We start from the raw sequence: 18,519 nt of genomic DNA, 5'->3' as shown, positions 1-18,519 counted from the left end.
CAGTTATTTTTAGTAATGGGCAAATCGACTTGCAAGAATCCGGTCCATCAGCCAGGTCAGTAATCTGTGTCCTCAGGTCAGGAGACCTACGAATCTCCTCACCTAATTTTTTTGGCTAGCAAGACTAATTGAAAAAAACTGAGAATGTCGGGAGGTGAGGACAGTTGCACATCTCTCATACAGTATCTCTCCTATTTCAGCTTCTGAGCCTTAATCCTGACTGATGACAGCCCATACTTGTCTAATCATTGATTGGAGTTTATCACAATTTCTGTGTTGTTTGTCCATCCACTTTTTAAGGATTGAGATCGGGAAGCCATAGACCCAAAATTTCAATGTTTTGCTCGCCGAGCCATTTGGTTATCATTTTTGACTTATGACATAGTGCTCCATCATGGTGGAAAAAGCAATGATCATCACTGAATTGTTCCAGCATGGTTAGGAGAAGTTGCTCTTGGAGGATGTTTATATACTGTCATAAATATACACTGAGCTGGTGCATCTCTCTGCTAGTGTGACACACGCAGCAGCTGTGGTTTTCCCCCAGAGACCCCCCTCTTCACACTGCCTAGAAAGCTCTCCTTCTCACATGCCTGCATGTAATTCTAAACCCCTCATCCCCCCTCCTGCCTGATACCATCTATAACTGGTACAGCAACTTTCAAACCGCATGGGACTCCTTTGTTCTTGAAATGTGTATGTATAATGGCACCGATCAGGGATAGATATATAAAAGTTACATATTCCGAATGTCCACCAAGAAATCTATAACTCACTGAAATCACTAGGATCTAAACCCAACGAAATGCAAGGAACGGATTTCTCCGTAAGCTGGTCATATATCTACTCTGTGTTTATACTTAAAGGAACCTCCATGACGTGGTGAGCATCACTATCATTGTGTCATTCTTCTACGAGGTTCATACAGCGAGTTAAGTATAGAAATGGCTTGTCATAACCCTAAAAAAGAGGAGTATTCAGCCTCTGAGTGAGGTCACCACAGAGGGAGTGCCTTGGTTTTGGGCATGGAGATAAGTGAGTGAGACATCAGTCTTCACTAGTCTTTTGTCTAGGGTCTAGCTGTGAGACCCATCTGTAATGTCGCCCTTCCCCCGAGCCACATGGTCTGTCATGAGATGAAATGACATAAGGAACTGTAAGTGTTTTTTCAACATTAATCCCATTTTATTTGTAATTGTACTGTACATATGATACTTGTTTTCGTTTATAACATCCTTTTACCCTTCTGTAAACACTGCCTACCTTTTTGGAGTAAAATATATAAAATTACTAGCTTTGTTTTCCCTTGCTCTATAACATACCATCACATCCTCTGAAGTGAATTACGCTACTAATTTGGGTTGGCTCCGGACCCGTTATTAATTAAAAAATTGGAGCTGGTGGTAGCGGATTTGTCCTATGCGTTTGGGAGACTTTGAAGCGGCGGATGGCGTTGATATTTATTGTTCCCGCCTGAGTGGGAGTAGTTATTTCACCCTCTCTGCAGCGTACCCATTAGCCAGTACAAAGTAAGGCAGCCTTGCTGGTGACTAATTATCCTAGGTGCAGTACCCTATCTGACCTGATGGTAAGGAGGGCGCCAGAGTGCTGCAAGTTCCAAACCAGAACTGGAAAGTGGGATATAGATAAATCCCCTTCAGAAAGGAACTGGGCAACCAAACAATCCCAGTTCATGACATATTGGTGGCAGCGCAGTGGGATCATAGAACATTAGTGATCTGGTTTGAGCAATCATTCCTCTCACTAAAAACTTGCACAGTTCTTGAGAGGACTCTGCACAAAAATGTTTTGGAAAAAGAGTTCAGTATTTACTAGTCCTGAGACGATACCATGTGTATTTGCGATTACCCCTGGCTTCTCTTCTTTTTTCTGTCCTATCTTTTATTTGGCAACCATGGCTATGCTGGGAGAAATCTTTTATAAGAAGCAGACCAAGGACGCTCTTACTGTCTTGTGCATGTCAAAACAGATTGACTCTGCGGGCAAAAACAAAAGCCAACTGGTCGCGGATCTGGTGCAATGGGAGGCCGCTCAAGACTACTCTTAGAGCCCAGTGGAAGCAGAAGCCATCACAAGCGAAAATGGTGCTGCAGCAGAGGTCCAACCACTGAATGCTGGCCCTACTTTCAACTGGGGCGGATTGGACCCCCACCTGCTGGTGGCCTTGGAACAACTCCCCGCCGATGACCGCGATGGACGTCTGCAGCTGATCCAGCAATACCACAAGAAAGCGGAAAAGCGTGCTGAACAGGAGGCCCAAGCTCAGAGGGACCATGAACTGCAGATGGCCCAACTCAGAGCCGTACCATCTACCATGTGGAGCAGTGAGTCCATCAACACTCAGTTCCCGAAACCCCGGGCAGAGCAGTTTCCTGTGATGTAAAAGGACGGGGACTTGGACACTTTTTTGAGGACCTATGAGAAGGCCTGCAGACAGTATTGGCTGCCGGATGGCGAATGGGCCCGATACCTGACCCTAGGGCTAAGAGGCAAAGCTCTGGAGGCATTTGCTGCTCTCTCTCAAGACCAAGATGGTGACTTGGTGGCCATCAAGCAGACCCTGATAAAGAAGTACCAACTGACTCCTGAGGTTTACCGTAGAAAGTTCTGGAACCTTCAACGTGGCCCACACAACAGCTGCGACGATGTGGCGTATGGACTCAGGACCCACTATGACCAGTGGACCCAAGGACTGTCAGTGACCACCTTTGCACAGCTGCGGGACTCGATGATCAAAGACCAGTTCTTACATCTTTGCCCAGCTGAGGTGCGACAGTTCGTGATGGACAGAGAGCCCAAAGACGTGGCTAAAGCAGTGCAGATTGCTGACGCCTATGAGGCCAACTGTAAATTGGAAGTGCGGAATCCAGTCACCACCAGCTTGAGAGGGGGTAAGCCATCAACCAACCCCAGTACCTCTGCCAGCCAACTCACCAGAGGCCCTGTCCCTGTTGCCAACAGCACCAGACCTAACACCGACCTTCGCCAGTGTTTTTTCTGCAAGCGGACTGGTCATATCAGCGTCCATTGTCCAGACAAGCAGAAGAACCCCCAAAGCCAAGGTCCCAGGGTCTAATGCAGCAGTTTTTTTAGTGGTTGGGGCGGTTGGGAGGGTCTATGAAAACTTGCAGCACGTCACCTTGGGGGGCCATGTCGCTAAAGGCCTCAAGGACACTGGGGCTGAACGAACCCTCATCCAACCCAAACTGAAGCCCCTTGTTCAGGTTGAAACAATCAAGGTCTCATAACAACTATGAACTTTTACCCAGTAACAGAATTTATCTCAAAACAGCAAGATGGAGTCGAAAAGCACAAAATGAAGCCTGCTTTTATTTTTCTTATTTTAACCCTTCACATTCCCCCCTAGATAAATTTTGTTAACTAATATGCAGCATCAGAGGTACTATCCCGAGCTATAAGCTTGAGGGGTACGGTCTTCACATGACTGGTGCCATGTTACCGGCCATGGCTGTTGTGGGGCACCCGCCCCCCCTGTATGCTACAATTTACGGATAACAATTTTTGATGATGGTGGAGGAGGTCTTTTGAAGGTAGCCATGAGCTTGGCTTCAGCATCTTCATCAGGTAACTTTGTGAAATCGGTGTAGAGAAGAGCAGGGATGGCAACGCTTTTGGTATCATCATTAGTTGTCCTAGTGCAGAATCTCCTAATACATACAGAAATACATCAAAGAACAAGTTTTAATATTACATACATGACAAGGATAAAGGCAGCGATGTGTAACAAACTTTTCAAGATTCCAGCTATCCAGCCCCCAAGTGCCTTAAAACAATTGGCTGGATTAAGAAAGGAGAAGGTGTCTGCCCACCAACTGTCCCTATTACAATCATTGTCTTTATTATATTGATCTCTGAGTCTTTGAATGTCCTCTAACTTTAACTTTAACTTCATAGTGCTATTGGGATCTATATAATGACAGCAAGCGGGTCCAATAACCTGACACATACCACCCTGTTCTGCTGCTAAGTAATCCAGTACTACAGTATGTTGATTAGTGACTATGATGAGTTGGTTTTGGACAGCAACAGTAGTATTAAGCATTATGCCCCTTTATCTGCCACTAGTCTGTTTAACCAGCTTGCAGTGCGATGCGTGGATCCATGTTGGCCTTCCTTCCAGTTTTACTGATGTATGAGTAATGAGGAGGACTTGGTAGGGACCGTCATGCAAGGGTTCTAGTCCGTGTTTTCTGACATGCCTTTTCACAACCACAAAATCACCAGACTTCAAGCTATAACAAGTGTCAGTTTCTGCTGAATCTGGAAGGGAAGAAGAAACTAGAGCATGGGTGTTAGCAAGATTTTTACTAAGCTGAATGACATATTGAACAGCACGGTCAGTTTCCTCTGACAACTGCTGAGGCTGGAAATTTGCAACTGGGGGCCTAGCACCAAACAATATCTCATATGGGTACAGGCCATGTTTTTCAATAGGGGTAGTACGACTGTGGTACAGTACAATGGGTAGGAGCTCTGGCCATGGAGCCGTAGTCTCCTACATCACTTTGGTCAATTGTCCCTTCAGTGTGCTGTTCAGCCTCTCAACTTTCCCACTGGATTGTGGATGGTATGGAGTATGGAGGGCTACAGTGGATCCAAGCATTGTCAGAACCTCCTGATACACATGAGGAGAAAGAGCCGGGCCTTGGTCTCTTTCAAAAATTTCTGGGACACCATATCTATATATGACTTCCATCACCAGTTTCTTTGCTGTAGATCTTGCAGTCATGTTGGTAACGGGGAATGCTTCCGGCCAACTGGAGAACATGTCGACAACCACCAGACAATATTCATACCTTCCAGATTTAGGCAATGTGATGTGGTCCACCTGGAGCCTTTGGAAAGGATAGTTGGGCTTAGCAAGGTGCTTCAGGGGTACACGTTGAAGTTGACCGGGATTGCAGGTCTGACAGATGTTACATGCACAATTGAGTGCTGTCAAGACTGTAGAAATACCTGGAGCCCAGTAGAATTTTTGTACCAGGGCTAGGGCCTGGTTTTTTCCTCGATGTGTGGGCCCATGTGCCCATGTGGCAATAGCAGGGTACATCCCCTTAGGGAGACACACAAGTTGGTCCTTTTTCCAGAGACCATTGTCCATACGTGCTCCATCAGCCTTCCACTGCTTCACTTCTTCATTTGGAGGCATTCTCTGCATTGTGATTAAGCGGTCTCGCGTGGTCCGGCAGAAAACCTCAGTTTGGCGCAGATCATCAGGTTCCTGTAGAGACAGTGCTTCTTGTAACTGTTTACGCTGAGAGCGTGTGGTCACCATAGCTGATATGGTCGGTTCAACGGGTAGGAGAGCAGCAGCTTTTGCGTGCATATCTGCAAAGGTGTTACCAACAGTCTGTGGACTGTTCCTAGGACCGTGTGCTTTGACCTTGATAATGGCTACCTGGGTAGGTAATTTGATTGAGTCCATGAGGGTTTTAACAGCTTCAGCATTCTTCACTGGCGTCCCGGCGGTAGTAATAAACCCTCGATTGGCCCATAAGGCTCCGAAATCATGAGCAATACCAAATGCATACCGTGAGTCCCTTTATATATTAGCAGGGGCAGAAGCAATAAGCTGCTTTAACTCAGAGAAGGCACGATAAAGGCTTTCCATACAAACCGGTAATCTTTCCTTATAGTTCATTATACCGTCTTTCAGGGCATTGTAGAGAGGTTGCATTATGCGGGATGCATCCGGTATCCACTGACGACAATAAGTACATAGTCCAAGAAAGCGCTGGAGTTCAGTCTCATCTTTCGGAAAAGGAAGGGAGCTGACGGCTATTTTTCTTTCTTTTGTGAGGTGTCTGACACCCTGAAGGAGACAGTGACCCAAAAATATCACTTGATCAATGCAGAACTGAAGTTTCGAGGCTGAATCCTGACAGTTCAGATCTGCCAGATGCTTGAGGAGGCTAACAGTGGCAGCAATGGCTTCCTGCTCTGTTGTGCACCCAAAAAAAGATCATCCACATACTGGAGCAGCGTGACATAGGGGTGATCTAACTGCCAGGGTAAAAGACACTCGCCCATATTTTTTGCAAACTTATTGGGACTGTTTTGGGCCCCTTGTGGCATAACTGTCCATGTCAATTGTCGTCCCTGATAAGTGAATGCAAACAGAAACTGGCAATCTGGGTGTAATGGAATGCTGAAGAAGGCATTGGCAAGGTCGATGACTGTGAACCAAGCAGCATCCTGAGGTATATGGGACAAAAGAGTATGTGGATTAGGCACCACCGGAGTTTCTAGAACAGTAGCTGCATTAACTGCCCGTAGATCTTGTACCAGCCGCTACACAGGGGGTTGGCCGGGAGGGGTCTTTTTCTTATCAGGAAAAAAGGGCGTGTTACATGGGGAAACACAGGGTACCAGGGCACCATTATCGAGTAATGTTTGTACTTGCCCTTTGTGGTCTCACTCCTGATCATGTTTCAAAGGGTACTGATGGACTTTGGGAAAAGGGGCACCAGGTTTGTGAAACACTTTTACTGGTTCTACAGGCAATTTCCCTATATAATCTGGCCCTTTTGACCAGAGTTTGGGTGGTATCTCTGAGAGATATGGGGTGAGTCACTGGTCCTCAGGCATTATTGGGGGTGTATCTGGGCCTATCAGGGCCATCATAATCTTGGGAAGGGCGTGTAGGATACAGATCTCCTCATTGTGTTCATCTGCATAAGGGTTATGTAACCTAAGAATCATCCGACCATCATCTAGGAATTGTATTCTGGAGAGGAACTGTGATAATAAATCTGCCCCCAGTAAATTTACTGGACATGTGGGAGAGATTACGAACTGAACAGTAACCTCAGGGAAAGGTCCCACAGGAATGGGTTTTGTAAGAGTATGTTTATTGTGTCTATCATCTACTCCAATTAAAACAAGCTCTTGGTCTGAGAATTGACATGGCTGGGCTGGGGAGTGAGTATTCCCAGATCTTTAAATACTACCATAAGACGCCCATAGAACTTCTCGGCAGTCCAGGATATATTGGTGCCTTGGGGTTAAGGGGCATAGGGCTTACAGTCGGGATAAGAGGCTTAATTTCCTGGGGAGGGACCATATTATCTAGCAGGGAGACCCCCTGTCCCAAATTTGTAATTGTTTGTCTCTCTGGCACATTAATCTCAGTCACTTTCTCAGTCCCTTCTTGCACCACAAAACATCCAGTCTTTGTCATAGTAGTAGACAGCTTTCCTTTTTCAACGTTACAATAACAGAAAGAATCAAAACTCACTTCCTCTGTTGATCCTCAATTTGCTATATATCAATCACTCAACTTGAAGCAGGTGAATCTTTTACCAACCTTTCAATCACACTGATAACTAAACAATCACTTACAAGTTTCCTTCTAAAACTAGGCACCATATTTTACTTTCAACTTCCAACTTCAACTTACAATATTTCTTTCTCCTTCAATACAGTTGCTTTAAACAAAACACAGATCTCCCAGGGCGTACTACACCAAGGACAGAATATATAGAGAATCTTGAGCGCAGCTACATGCCCCCTCCTATTCGAGACTTCAGCGGAGATAAGAACTGACAGCATTCCTCAACACAGAAAGGAGAAAGCAATCGCACAGCTGCTTAGACTGCCTCTCCCATCAGATTTTTAGATCTTTAGTGTCTTTCACACAGAAACAGAATACAGCAGTTCTCAGACTTAATTAATTTCTACAAAACCTTCATCCCATAGCGTAGGCTTCAGCCTCCCACCCTTAGGAAAACCCATGATTAAGAATATTTTTCCTGCATTCCTGACAGATTTCTTTCCCCATCTTTGAATCATAAGACTTAGGGTATGTGTCCACGGTCAGTTAATGCTGCGTGTTTGATGCTGCGCAGAGCTGCAGCATCAAACACGCAGCGTCCAGATGTTTCAGCATAGTGGAGGGGATTTTTTGAAATCCCGTGTCCACTATGCGTGGAAACACGCACGCGGCGGCCCTGCGACTCCGGACATGCGCGTCTTTTCAGATCGCAGCATGTCCGTGTTCCTTGTGGCGATGCAGCGTCGCCGCAAGGAATATCACAGGGCCCTATGCGAGGAGTGCGATGATCCCGGATGTGTACAGTTAACACATCCGGCATCATCGCGTCCCAGAAGGGGGCGGGGCTTAACGCCGAGCGGCTTCGCCGCTCCGACGATACCGCCGGCCATCCTGACCGTGGACACATACCCTAATAGTATCAGTTTCATCACACAAATTCAAATTCTTATTTTTCTTCCATGGAAGCATGATTCTCCTTTAGAGCTAAATATCCTTACTTCAGTTGTGCACAGTACTGGAGCGGCCATTCAGTCTGTTCCACCAGGTCTATCTGTCCCCCACTGGGACAACCCAAAATTCAACGCGGTACTCAGTGAAAGGAGGAGGTCGTCTCAGACTAACCCTCCGGACACCTTTAGTCATATATATATATATATATATATATATATATATATATATACATATATATATATATATATATATATATATATATATATATATATATATATATTCCTGAGTTACGTATCCTACCCAATCTTTGATCACCTCACCACGCCTGATTCTAACAGTGATCAGGATTCCAGGATATTTTGACTATAAAGAAAATTACAATCACTGGTCAATCCAGAGTGTCTATCCCTTATGAGGTACGGTTCGAGCACTGGGCCCCCAACGGAACTACACCTCTATATGATTCCACCCAAGAATCACCCCACCAATTGACATGAGCGTGACAGCTACATAGAAATTGACATGCTGTCATCCAGCATAAAGTAGGGACAGAGACTCTGATTCCAGTGATGTGTCGCTTACTGGGCTCCTTGTTGTCAGTTTGAAACAATTACTGCTTTATCTGCTGCAAATCTAGCAGTTCTCTAATGCTGAGCTCTGTATAATCCAACCTTGCCCACAACCTTGCTAAAATTGCACCTTTGTAATAGTAAAATAAAATGAAAAGGTTTTCCAACAATATTGTACTTTACACGGAATCTGTCATTACAATTTTATTACTGAAACCAGCAGTTTTTCTTTTGTATGAGAAGAAAAAGGATAACTTTTGTAGTAGTCTATTTATACCAGTGCTGAGAATTCTGAGAGAATATCCCGAAAGTGTCCCTTTAATTACGTCTTTATCAATGGACATATCTCAAAACACTGATTTCTTAGGGTTTTGCGGAAGCACCCATAATTCTGATAATAGTCTTTTGTTGACAATAAAAATCAAGTGCATAATAGGTCAGTGTCTACTGAAATTAAAGAGAACCTGTCATGTGAAAAAAACGCTATTAACCTTCAGATATGGAATTACTCTGTAGGTTAATGGTGTTCTGAACCTTCTCGGCACCCGCACTGAGCCCCGCTGTCAGGAGGGAATTAACTTTATTCCAGCCAGTAGTGTTCGGCGTTCAGTCATAGGGGAGGCACTGGTATGGGTTGAGTCACCGCTCAGTGTATAAAAAAAGGCAGCTGTAACCGCGTCCCCCGCATTGACTGACAGCCGGCCCTAATGCAGAGCTGCTGTCAGTCAGTGAGGGGCGAGCACTTACAGCCGCTGCTCACTATACACAAAGCAGTGACTGAACCCACGCTGGCACGAACCCCGTGACTGAATGCCAAACGCTGCCGGGGTGAATAAAGTTAATTTCCTACCGACAGTGGGGCTCAAAGTGCTAGTGCCAGGCAGGTTCAGAACGTTATTAACCTGCAGATTAACTCCATATCTGAAGGTTAATAGCGTTTTTTCATGTGACAGGATCCCTATAAGAACAGTTATGTGAAGCTTTTGCAGCAGTTGAATCCCCCCACATCCAAAACACCATATCATTAAAGCTGAGATGATTCCATCTGTGACGTAACAAATAATGAGCTTAGTAGAATTTAATAGTATTCTAAAGTGTTACACCATTGCTTGCAATAACATTTAGAATTGTACCTATTGTATAAAATGACTGAGCTTCCATCATCCTAGCCGGGAGGATAACTAGCTTATGTCAGATAAAACCTCCATATCTTGCTCATAAATTCATGACACATAATATTAACGAGCAATTATAATATTAAATCCTTTATTACCAACTGGCTGTAAATTGCAGTCTTGTATGTTCTCCCCTCCAGCGAATGTCTGTCGGAATAAGCGGGATTATAAATATTCTCATGATGACATTTGCAGCCTTTGTAGGTTAAAGAATAGATATAATGTTGAACTGGATCCTGTGGTCCTCACAACAATGAGTACGCCGTGCACAGATTAATAGCCAACGATGGGAGACACATTTTACTCTGCGTGTTCGACTAAATGAAGAAGCACAAGATTTTGTCTGGAATAGAATCTTTTTAAAATGAGGGATTTTCTATTGGTGACGTTTGGTACATTATTAATTTACAAATGTCGCCATATCACTAATCCACAACAGATAGTAGACATATATATATGAATATGGGCACTCGCTGACATAACCATATCTTCTACAGGTGAAACCAGAAGTTTACATACATTATATAAAAAGACACATATGCATGTTTTTCTCAATATCTGACATGAAATCAGAATAAACCTTTCTTGTTTTAGGTCAATTAGGGTTATCATAATTATTAATATTTCCCCTGGTGCAATTGTGCATTTTGATGAGCTATTTGACCTCAAAGGGCCCATTTACTGTTCTTGAACAGGGGCGCTTTTCTGTCTGTCAGCCCTTGCTCTTGGAGGCACCGAGAGGTCCAACAATCTATACACATGTCTATATTCCCAGATGAAACTGAAAAGTAAAAAGTTACAAAGCATAGTTGGACAATTCATGAAGCAACGCAGAGAGAAGTAAGACAGGAAGCAAGGTAATAAGAGCTGTATGCAAACTCTATGTAAGACTAGGCAAATGTGATGTGTAGGAGAATAGCAGAAGCAGGCATCAGCAAAGGTCAGCAGCGAGAGAACTCGAATGCAAAAAATGTATTGCACAAAAAAGTATACTGTCTGTATGGGCATAAAATAGGGACATGGTAGCTGTAAGCACAGAATCTGCAAGCTTTATACAAATAAGAAATGGTCCTACACAGACAAGAAACTGCCTCTGACGTGCTGCACTCTTCACTGTTAAATAAAAAACTAATCCTAATGTTTAATCCACATTAAATCTGTTTGTCCTTCGTTTTTCAGGAAAAACAGTCCGAAAAAACTAGTAAGAGCAGATTCTGTGAGTGAACTCCCTGCACCTAGGAGGCTTAGATGGAAATGCTCCCCAGAAATCCAGGGACATTTAGCATCATCGGCCGACAAACTTCAAAGGTATGAACTGTATTTTCACATTTTATGTGGAGATCCTCTATAGCTACGATAAAAAACATTTTGGTTGATCTCTTGCCTATTGCAAATTCATATGAGCCACTATCAAATTCAGGTCTGACTGACAGAAGCACAGAGGTTTAGAGGAGGTATGAATATTATTTGTTTTTATACCAGGGGTGATGGGGGTTATTGGAAACGTGTCCCTCTTTGGACATGTTCAGTAAGGTTTCGTATGAATGTAGTTTTTGGATTTTTGCCATTTCCCACTTGAAGGCAAGTGCCCCAATAGGTGACAATTTTTTACAAGTATTGTAATTATTGATTTAAGTAGAATCCAAATATATTTCCATTATGTGAAATCATGTGTTAGGGCTAGCGGAACGCACCTAATGAATGTATATATTTTATTAGGATAGATGCGTTCGCAGCCCGGGGTCCACCGTGCAGGAGAACCTGCTGCTAGCAAATAGCGGAACTAAATGGCGGTGTTAGCTAACTCTGTTACTTCACAGAGCAGCCGTGAATTCAAAGCACTGTGCCCTGTTAGGCTCCACAGAGGCACAGGCTAACTGTCTAAACAAGAACAGTCAGTGGTCTTGCATGCACACGAAACTCCTCGCCGGAGGTGCCAGCATTCTAGGGCCTTATTTCGGCCAGGTCCCTGAACACACAAGCATACAAACTCCTCGCCAGAGGTGCCAGCATTCTAGGGGCTTATTTCAGCCGGGTCCCTGAACACATTCATACAAGACCACACTGGCGCAAAGTACATAAATAAAAGCAATACTAGCGCATGGCCGTGCGGCCATGCGGGCCTTAAATAGTTGCAGCACATACAGGACCTTCCCAGAAGGACCAATGAGAGATTGCCACAGAGCGTGAGCACCTACAGGACCTTAGCTGCAGTGTCTGATCATGTGACCCTCGATCTCCACTGAGAGATCTTACTCTGGGCATGCTCAGAACGAGAAAAGCAGGACTTTTGCTCGCCACTGCCCAGCACTGACTTCCATGGCAGGAGCAGGAAAAGCAGCAGTAACTCTTTGCACAGAGTCAGACTGAGCGAGATGCTGGGACCGACGTCTCCGCTGAGCAGGCTCCACTGCAGCAGGAGAAGAATGGGAGACTGCAGCGGAGATGGCCCGAGATTCCCCCTGTGCAGAGACAGGAACTCGACCCTTAACATTACCCCCCCCCTAGGGCCCCCCCCCCTTCCTGGACCTCGCTACGCTCGAAGGCAGCAGTGAGCTGCGGAGCCCGAATGCGCTCAGCAGACCCCCAGGACCTATCCTCAGGTCCGTAACCCTTCCAGTCCACCAAATAAAATTTTTTGCCACGAACCACCTTGTACCCCAAAATAGCGTTCACCTCGTAATCATCTGTAGACGAACCCGATGTCCCGGCAGATGACTCGGAAAACCGGGACATGTATTTATTATTATTTATTTATATAGCACCATTGATTCCATGGTGCTGTACATGAGAAGGGGTTACATACAAGTTACAGATATCACTTACAGTAAACAAACTAACAATGACAGACTGATACAGAGGGGCGAGGACCCTGCCCTTGCGGGCTTACATTCTACAGGATTATGGGGAAAGAGACAGTAGGTTGGGGGTTGCAGGAGCTCCGGTGTTGGTGAGGTGGTAGCTTCGATAGTGATGAGGCGTCAGCGGTGTCAGTGCAGGCTGTAGGCTTTCCTGAAGAGATGAGTTTTCAGGTTCCGTCTGAAGGATCCGACTGTGGTTGATAGTCGGACGTGTTGGGGCAGAGAGTTCCAGAGGATGGGGGATATTCGGGAGAAGTCTTGGAGGCGATTGGATGAGGAGCGGATAAGTGTGGAGGAGAGAAGGAGGTCTTGGGAGGACCGGAGATTACGGGAAGGAAGATATCGGGAGATTAGTTCAGAGATATATAGAGGAGACAGGTTATGGATGGCTTTGTAGGTCAGTATTAGTAATTTGAACTGGATACACTGAGGGAATGGGAGCCAGTGAAGAGATTTGCAGAGGGGGGAAGCGGAGGAGTAGCGAGGAGAGAGATGGATTAGTCGGGCAGCAGAGTTAAGGATGGACTGGAGAGGTGAAAGGGTGTTAGCAGGGAGGCCGCAGAAAAGGATGTTGCAGTAGTCAAGGTGGGAGATGATGAGGGCATGCACAAGCATTTTAGTTAATTGAGGGTTGAGGAAAGGACGGATTCTGGAGATATTTTTGAGCTGGAGGCGACAGGAGGTGGTAAGAGCTTGGATGTGCGGTTTGAAGGACAGGGCAGAGTCGAAGGTTACTCCGAGGCAGCGGACTTCGGGTATGGGGAAAAGCATGATGTCAGTTATTACGATAGATAGGTCAGGTAAGGAAGATTTGTGGGATGGAGGAAAGATGATGAGTTCAGATTTGTCCACATTGAGTTTGAGGAGGCAAGAGGAGAAGGAGGATATGGCTGATGGGCACTCTGGGATTCTGGACAGCAGAGCGGTGACGTCTGGGCCAGAGAGGTAGATCTGAGTGTCATCAGCATAGAGGTGGTACTGGAATCCATGGGACTTTATGAGTTGTCCCAAGCCAAGTGTATAGATTGAGAAGAGTAGGGGTCCTAGAACAGAGCCTTCGGGGACTCCAACAGAGAGAGGGTGGGATGAGGAGGTAGTGTGGGAGTGGGAGACGCTGAATGTGCGGTTGGAAAGGTACGAGGTGATCCAGGATAGGGCGAGGTCTTTGATGCCAAAGGAGGAGAGGATCTGTAGTAGGAGGCAGGTTTCAAGAGGGACACATGAAAGGTGTCGGTGATACCCAGGCGTGGCGGAAGGGCTAAACGATAGACCACAGGGTTAACCTGTTCGAGGACCTTGAAAGGACCCAAGTAGAGAGGTGCAAACTTAGTGGACTCAACTCGCAGCCTGATGTTACGGGCGGAGAGCCACACTAAGTCGCCAGGAGCAAAGGTCAGAGCGGGGCGCCGATGTGCATCGGCGGAGGACCTCATTCTCTCCTTGGAGGCCTGAATGGCATCCTGAGTGCGGTCCCAAATATCCCCTGCTTCCACAGCCCAGTCTGCCACCCTGGAGTTGGCAGAAGACACGGGCATAGGCACAGGTACCCGCAGATGCTGACCATAGTTGAGGAGGAATGGGGTTTGTCCAGTGGAGTCGGCAACCGCATTGTTCAGCGCAAACTGTGCCCATGGTAGCAAGGATGCCCAGTCATCCTGCCTGGCTGAGACAAAATGTCCCAGATATGTGACCAAGGTCTGATTGGCCCTCTCTAAACTGAGACGCAAACTGGGGACCCCGGTCACTGACAATCTTGTCTGGCATACCGTGTAGGTGAAAGATGTGCTTTATGAACAATGCTGCCAAGGCCCGTGCCGAAGGTGACCGCGGAAGCGGCACCAAATGCACCATTTTGGAGAAGCGATCGGTGATAACCCAAATGATGGTACAGCCCCAAGACTTGGGCAAACCCACCACAAAGTCCATCCCGGCCATCTCCCAGGGCCTGTCTGCCACCGACAATGGATAGAGTAACCCAGCTGGCCGTTGTCGAGGAGACTTATTTTTGGCGCAGGAGACACACGCCTGAATATAATCCCTGACATCACGGACCATATGTGGCCACCAATACGTCCTCGTCAACAGCTCAGATGTCCTTTTCTTCCCAAAATGTCCACCCACCCTGGACGAATGAGCCCACGAGAGAACCTCCGTTCGCAAATTGGATGGTACAAAAATCTTGCCCGGAGGCACAGACTCTAGCGAAACCGGAGCTACGGTTCTCAGGCTCTCAGTGGGGACAATAAGCTGAGGCTCCTCTTCCTCCTCCACAGATGACACAACGGAGCGAGAGAGGGCGTCGGCACGAATGTTCTTCTCCCCAGAAAGAAAATGGAGGATGAAATGGAACCGGGAGAAGAACAAGGACCATCTAGCCTGGCGAGAATTTAACCGCTGGGCTGTCTGCAGGTACAACAAATTTTTATGGTCTGTGAAGACTTGGAAAGGAAAACGAGCACCCTCCAGGAGATGTCTCCACTCCGAGAAGGCCAACTTCATGGCCAGCAACTCCCTGTCCCCGATGGAATAATTCCTCTCTGCTGGTGAGAAGGTCTTAGAAAAGAAGAAGCAAGGATGCTTCCGACCTTGGAAGAGGACTGCTCCAGCACCAACAGATGAGGCATCCACCTCCATGATAAATGGTTTGTCTACATCAGGGCGATGTAGGATGGGAGCGCTAGAGAAGTGTGACTTTATGGAATTAAAGGCCTTGGAGACCTCCTCAGACCACAATTTGGGATTTGCTCCCTTCTTGGTAAGGGCAACCAAGGGAGCTACCAACGTTGAGAAGTGTGGAATGAAATGTCGATAGTAGTTAATGAACCCCATAAAGCGCTGCACCGCTTTAAGAGAATGGGGTTCCTGCCAGTCCATCACAGCCTGTAGCTTGGCAGGATCCATAGCCAAACCCTGGGCAGAGATGATATAACCAAGAAATGGCAAGGACTCCTGCTCAAACACACACTTCTCCAACTTGGCGTAGAGGGAGTTTGCCCATAAGAGGTCAAAGACTTTGCGAACATCTCTCCGATGGGAGTCGATATCTGGAGAGTAGATGAGAATATCATCCAGATAGACTATGACCGAGGTGGTGAGCATATCTCGGAAGATGTCGTTCACAAAGTCTTGGAAAATGGCTGGGGCATTACAGAGCCCGAAGGGCATCACCAGATACTCATAGTGCCCATTCCTGGTGTTAAAAGCCGTCTTCCATTCGTCCCCCTCACGGATGCGAATCAGGTTGTAAGCACCCCGCAGATCTAATTTTGTAAATACCCTTGCTCCCCGTAGCCTATCAAAAAGCTCAGATATCAGGGGTAATGGGTATTTGTTCTTAACGGTGATGGCGTTAAGACCCCTGTTGTCTATACATGGACGCAGTTCCCCATTCTTCTTCTGAACAAAGAAGAACCCAGCCCCAGCAGGCGACACTGACTTCCTGATGAACCCTCTTGCCAGATTTTCTTGGATGTACTGAGACATAGCCTCCGTCTCCGGGAGAGATAACGGATAAAGTCGACCCCGGGGAGGCTCAGCACCAGGCAAGAGATCAATAGGACATGAAAGGCAGGAGCCAGACGGCACTAGAAACGTGTAGACTTTCTGAGACTTGAACTAATTAACCACTGAGGTGCAGGGAACACAAGCTGACTGGGTATATGGTGCTCAGCATGAATAATAAGCTGGATAATCATACGAAGAAGAAGAAATATGCGGCACTTTTCCTTTAGTTGCTGTGCTTGCGTGTTCTTTATTGGATAAGAATACAATCAGTTACAGACGTCCATTTGGACTATAGATGAACGAGAGGGTGCGGGAGAGCAGAGCGAGTGCGATGAACGATGAACGAGAGCGGTCCGGGACTTAGAACCCGCTCGAGACACCTCCCTGGACTCATGTGACTCAGGAACCTGGACCGGAGATTCCAGAGGTTTGGCGAAGGTGGGAGCCAGCCGAAACCTCTGTCTACACTGGGCTCACTCTAACCTGCGCTCGTAAAAACGGAGGTCAATACGGGAAGAGACAGTTATTAACTCCTCCAGTGTGGCTGGAATCTCCCTAGTGGCCAGAGCGTCCTTAACGTGATCAGCCAGCCCCCTCCAAAATATGGGGATAAGGGCTTTATCCGACCACTCCAGCTCTGAAGCTAAAGTTCGGAAACGGATGGCAAATTGGCTGACCAAGGACTCACCCTGAGTTAATGCCAGCAGTTGGAGCTCCGTATCATGGGTGACTTGAGGTCCTAGGAAGACCTGTTTCAGAGTGCTCAGGAACAACGGAGCACTCTGCACCACATGATCGCCACGCTCCCACAGCGGCGTAGCCCATTCCAACGCCCTGTCTGACAAGAGGGACACAATAAATCCCACCTTAGCCCACTCTGTGGGAAAACGTGCAGCCAGAAGCTCAAGGTGAATAGAGCACTGACTCACGAATCCCCTACAAGATCTGCTTTCTCCAGAAAATTTTTCTGGGAGCGGGAGGCGCGAAAATGTCGGAACAGGGGTGGCAGTGGACAAGGTTGCTGCAGCCACGCTAGCAGCCTGTACAGCAACTGCAGAAATATCCACAGCTGAGGTTGAGCTCTCGAGAGCCGCCAACCTACCCTCCAGCTGCTGGATATACCACAAAGATTGCTGTATGTCCGCCATTTACTAGCCAGACCCTGGCGCTAGTATTATGTTAGGGCTAGCGGAACGCACCTAATGAATGTATAGATTTTATTAGGATAGATGCGTTTGCAGCCCGGGGTCCACCGTGCAGGAGAACCTGCTGCTAGCAATTAGCGGAACTAAATGGCGGTGTTAGCTAACTCTGTTACTTCACAGAGCAGCCGTGAACTCAAAGCACTGCGCCCTGTTAGACTCCACAGAGGCACAGGCTAACTGTCTAAACAAGAACAGTCAGTGGTCTTGCATGCACACGAAACTCCTCGCCGGAGGTGCCAGCATTCTAGGGGCTTATTTCAGCCGGGTCCCTGAACACATTCATACAAGACCACACTGGCGCAAAGTACATAAATAAAAGCAATACTAGCGCATGGCCGTGCGGCCATGCGGGCCTTAAATAGTTGCAGCACGTACAGGACCTTCCCAGAAGGACCAATGAGAGATTGCCACAGAGCGTGAGCACCTACAGGACCTTAGCTGCAGTGTCTGATCATGTGACCCTCGATCTCCACTGAGAGATCTTACTCTGGGCATGCTCAGAACGAGAAAAGCAGGACTTAGTCCCAGAAGCATCTGCTCGCCACTGCCCAGCACTGACTTCCATGGCAGAAGCAGGAAAAGCAGCAGTAGCTCTTTGCACAGAGTCAGACTGAGCGAGACGCTGGGACCGACATCTCTGCTGAGCAGGCTCCACTGCGGCAGGAGAGGAATGGGAGACCGCAGCGGAGGTGGCCCGAGATTCCCCCTGTGCAGAGATGGGAACTCGACCCTTAACATCATGGCTCTATGAATGCACCCTATAACCTTCCCGAACCCTGGATCGCTGAGAATCCTAACAGGGATCCTTGTTGGAATATGCCATTAGAATTTGAGCTTTATATTTTCTTTGCATTTAAAATAAAATCTTTACTTTAACACATGTTCTATTATGATTGGAAATATATCAATATTTGTGCTCTTTATTAATATGCTAAAAAA

General features: G+C 46.7%; 1 protein-coding gene across 1 annotated transcript in view; it reads left to right on the top strand.

Annotated features, from left to right (window-relative positions):
- Positions 1-18,519, top strand: part of CHAT (choline O-acetyltransferase) — a 327,907-nt gene that overhangs the window by 215,495 nt on the left and 93,893 nt on the right. Inside the window, exon 10 of the mRNA XM_077259349.1 lies at positions 11,190-11,318. Coding sequence (XP_077115464.1) covers positions 11,190-11,318 — 129 coding nt within the window. The remainder of the gene's footprint in view (positions 1-11,189; positions 11,319-18,519) is intronic.

The sequence above is a fragment of the Ranitomeya variabilis genome, chromosome 4 (genome assembly GCF_051348905.1).
Source record: "Ranitomeya variabilis isolate aRanVar5 chromosome 4, aRanVar5.hap1, whole genome shotgun sequence".
Classification (NCBI taxonomy): Eukaryota; Metazoa; Chordata; class Amphibia; order Anura; family Dendrobatidae; genus Ranitomeya; species Ranitomeya variabilis.
The sequence above is the reverse complement of the archived record's forward strand: the minus strand, read 5'-3'. Positions and strand labels throughout refer to the sequence as shown.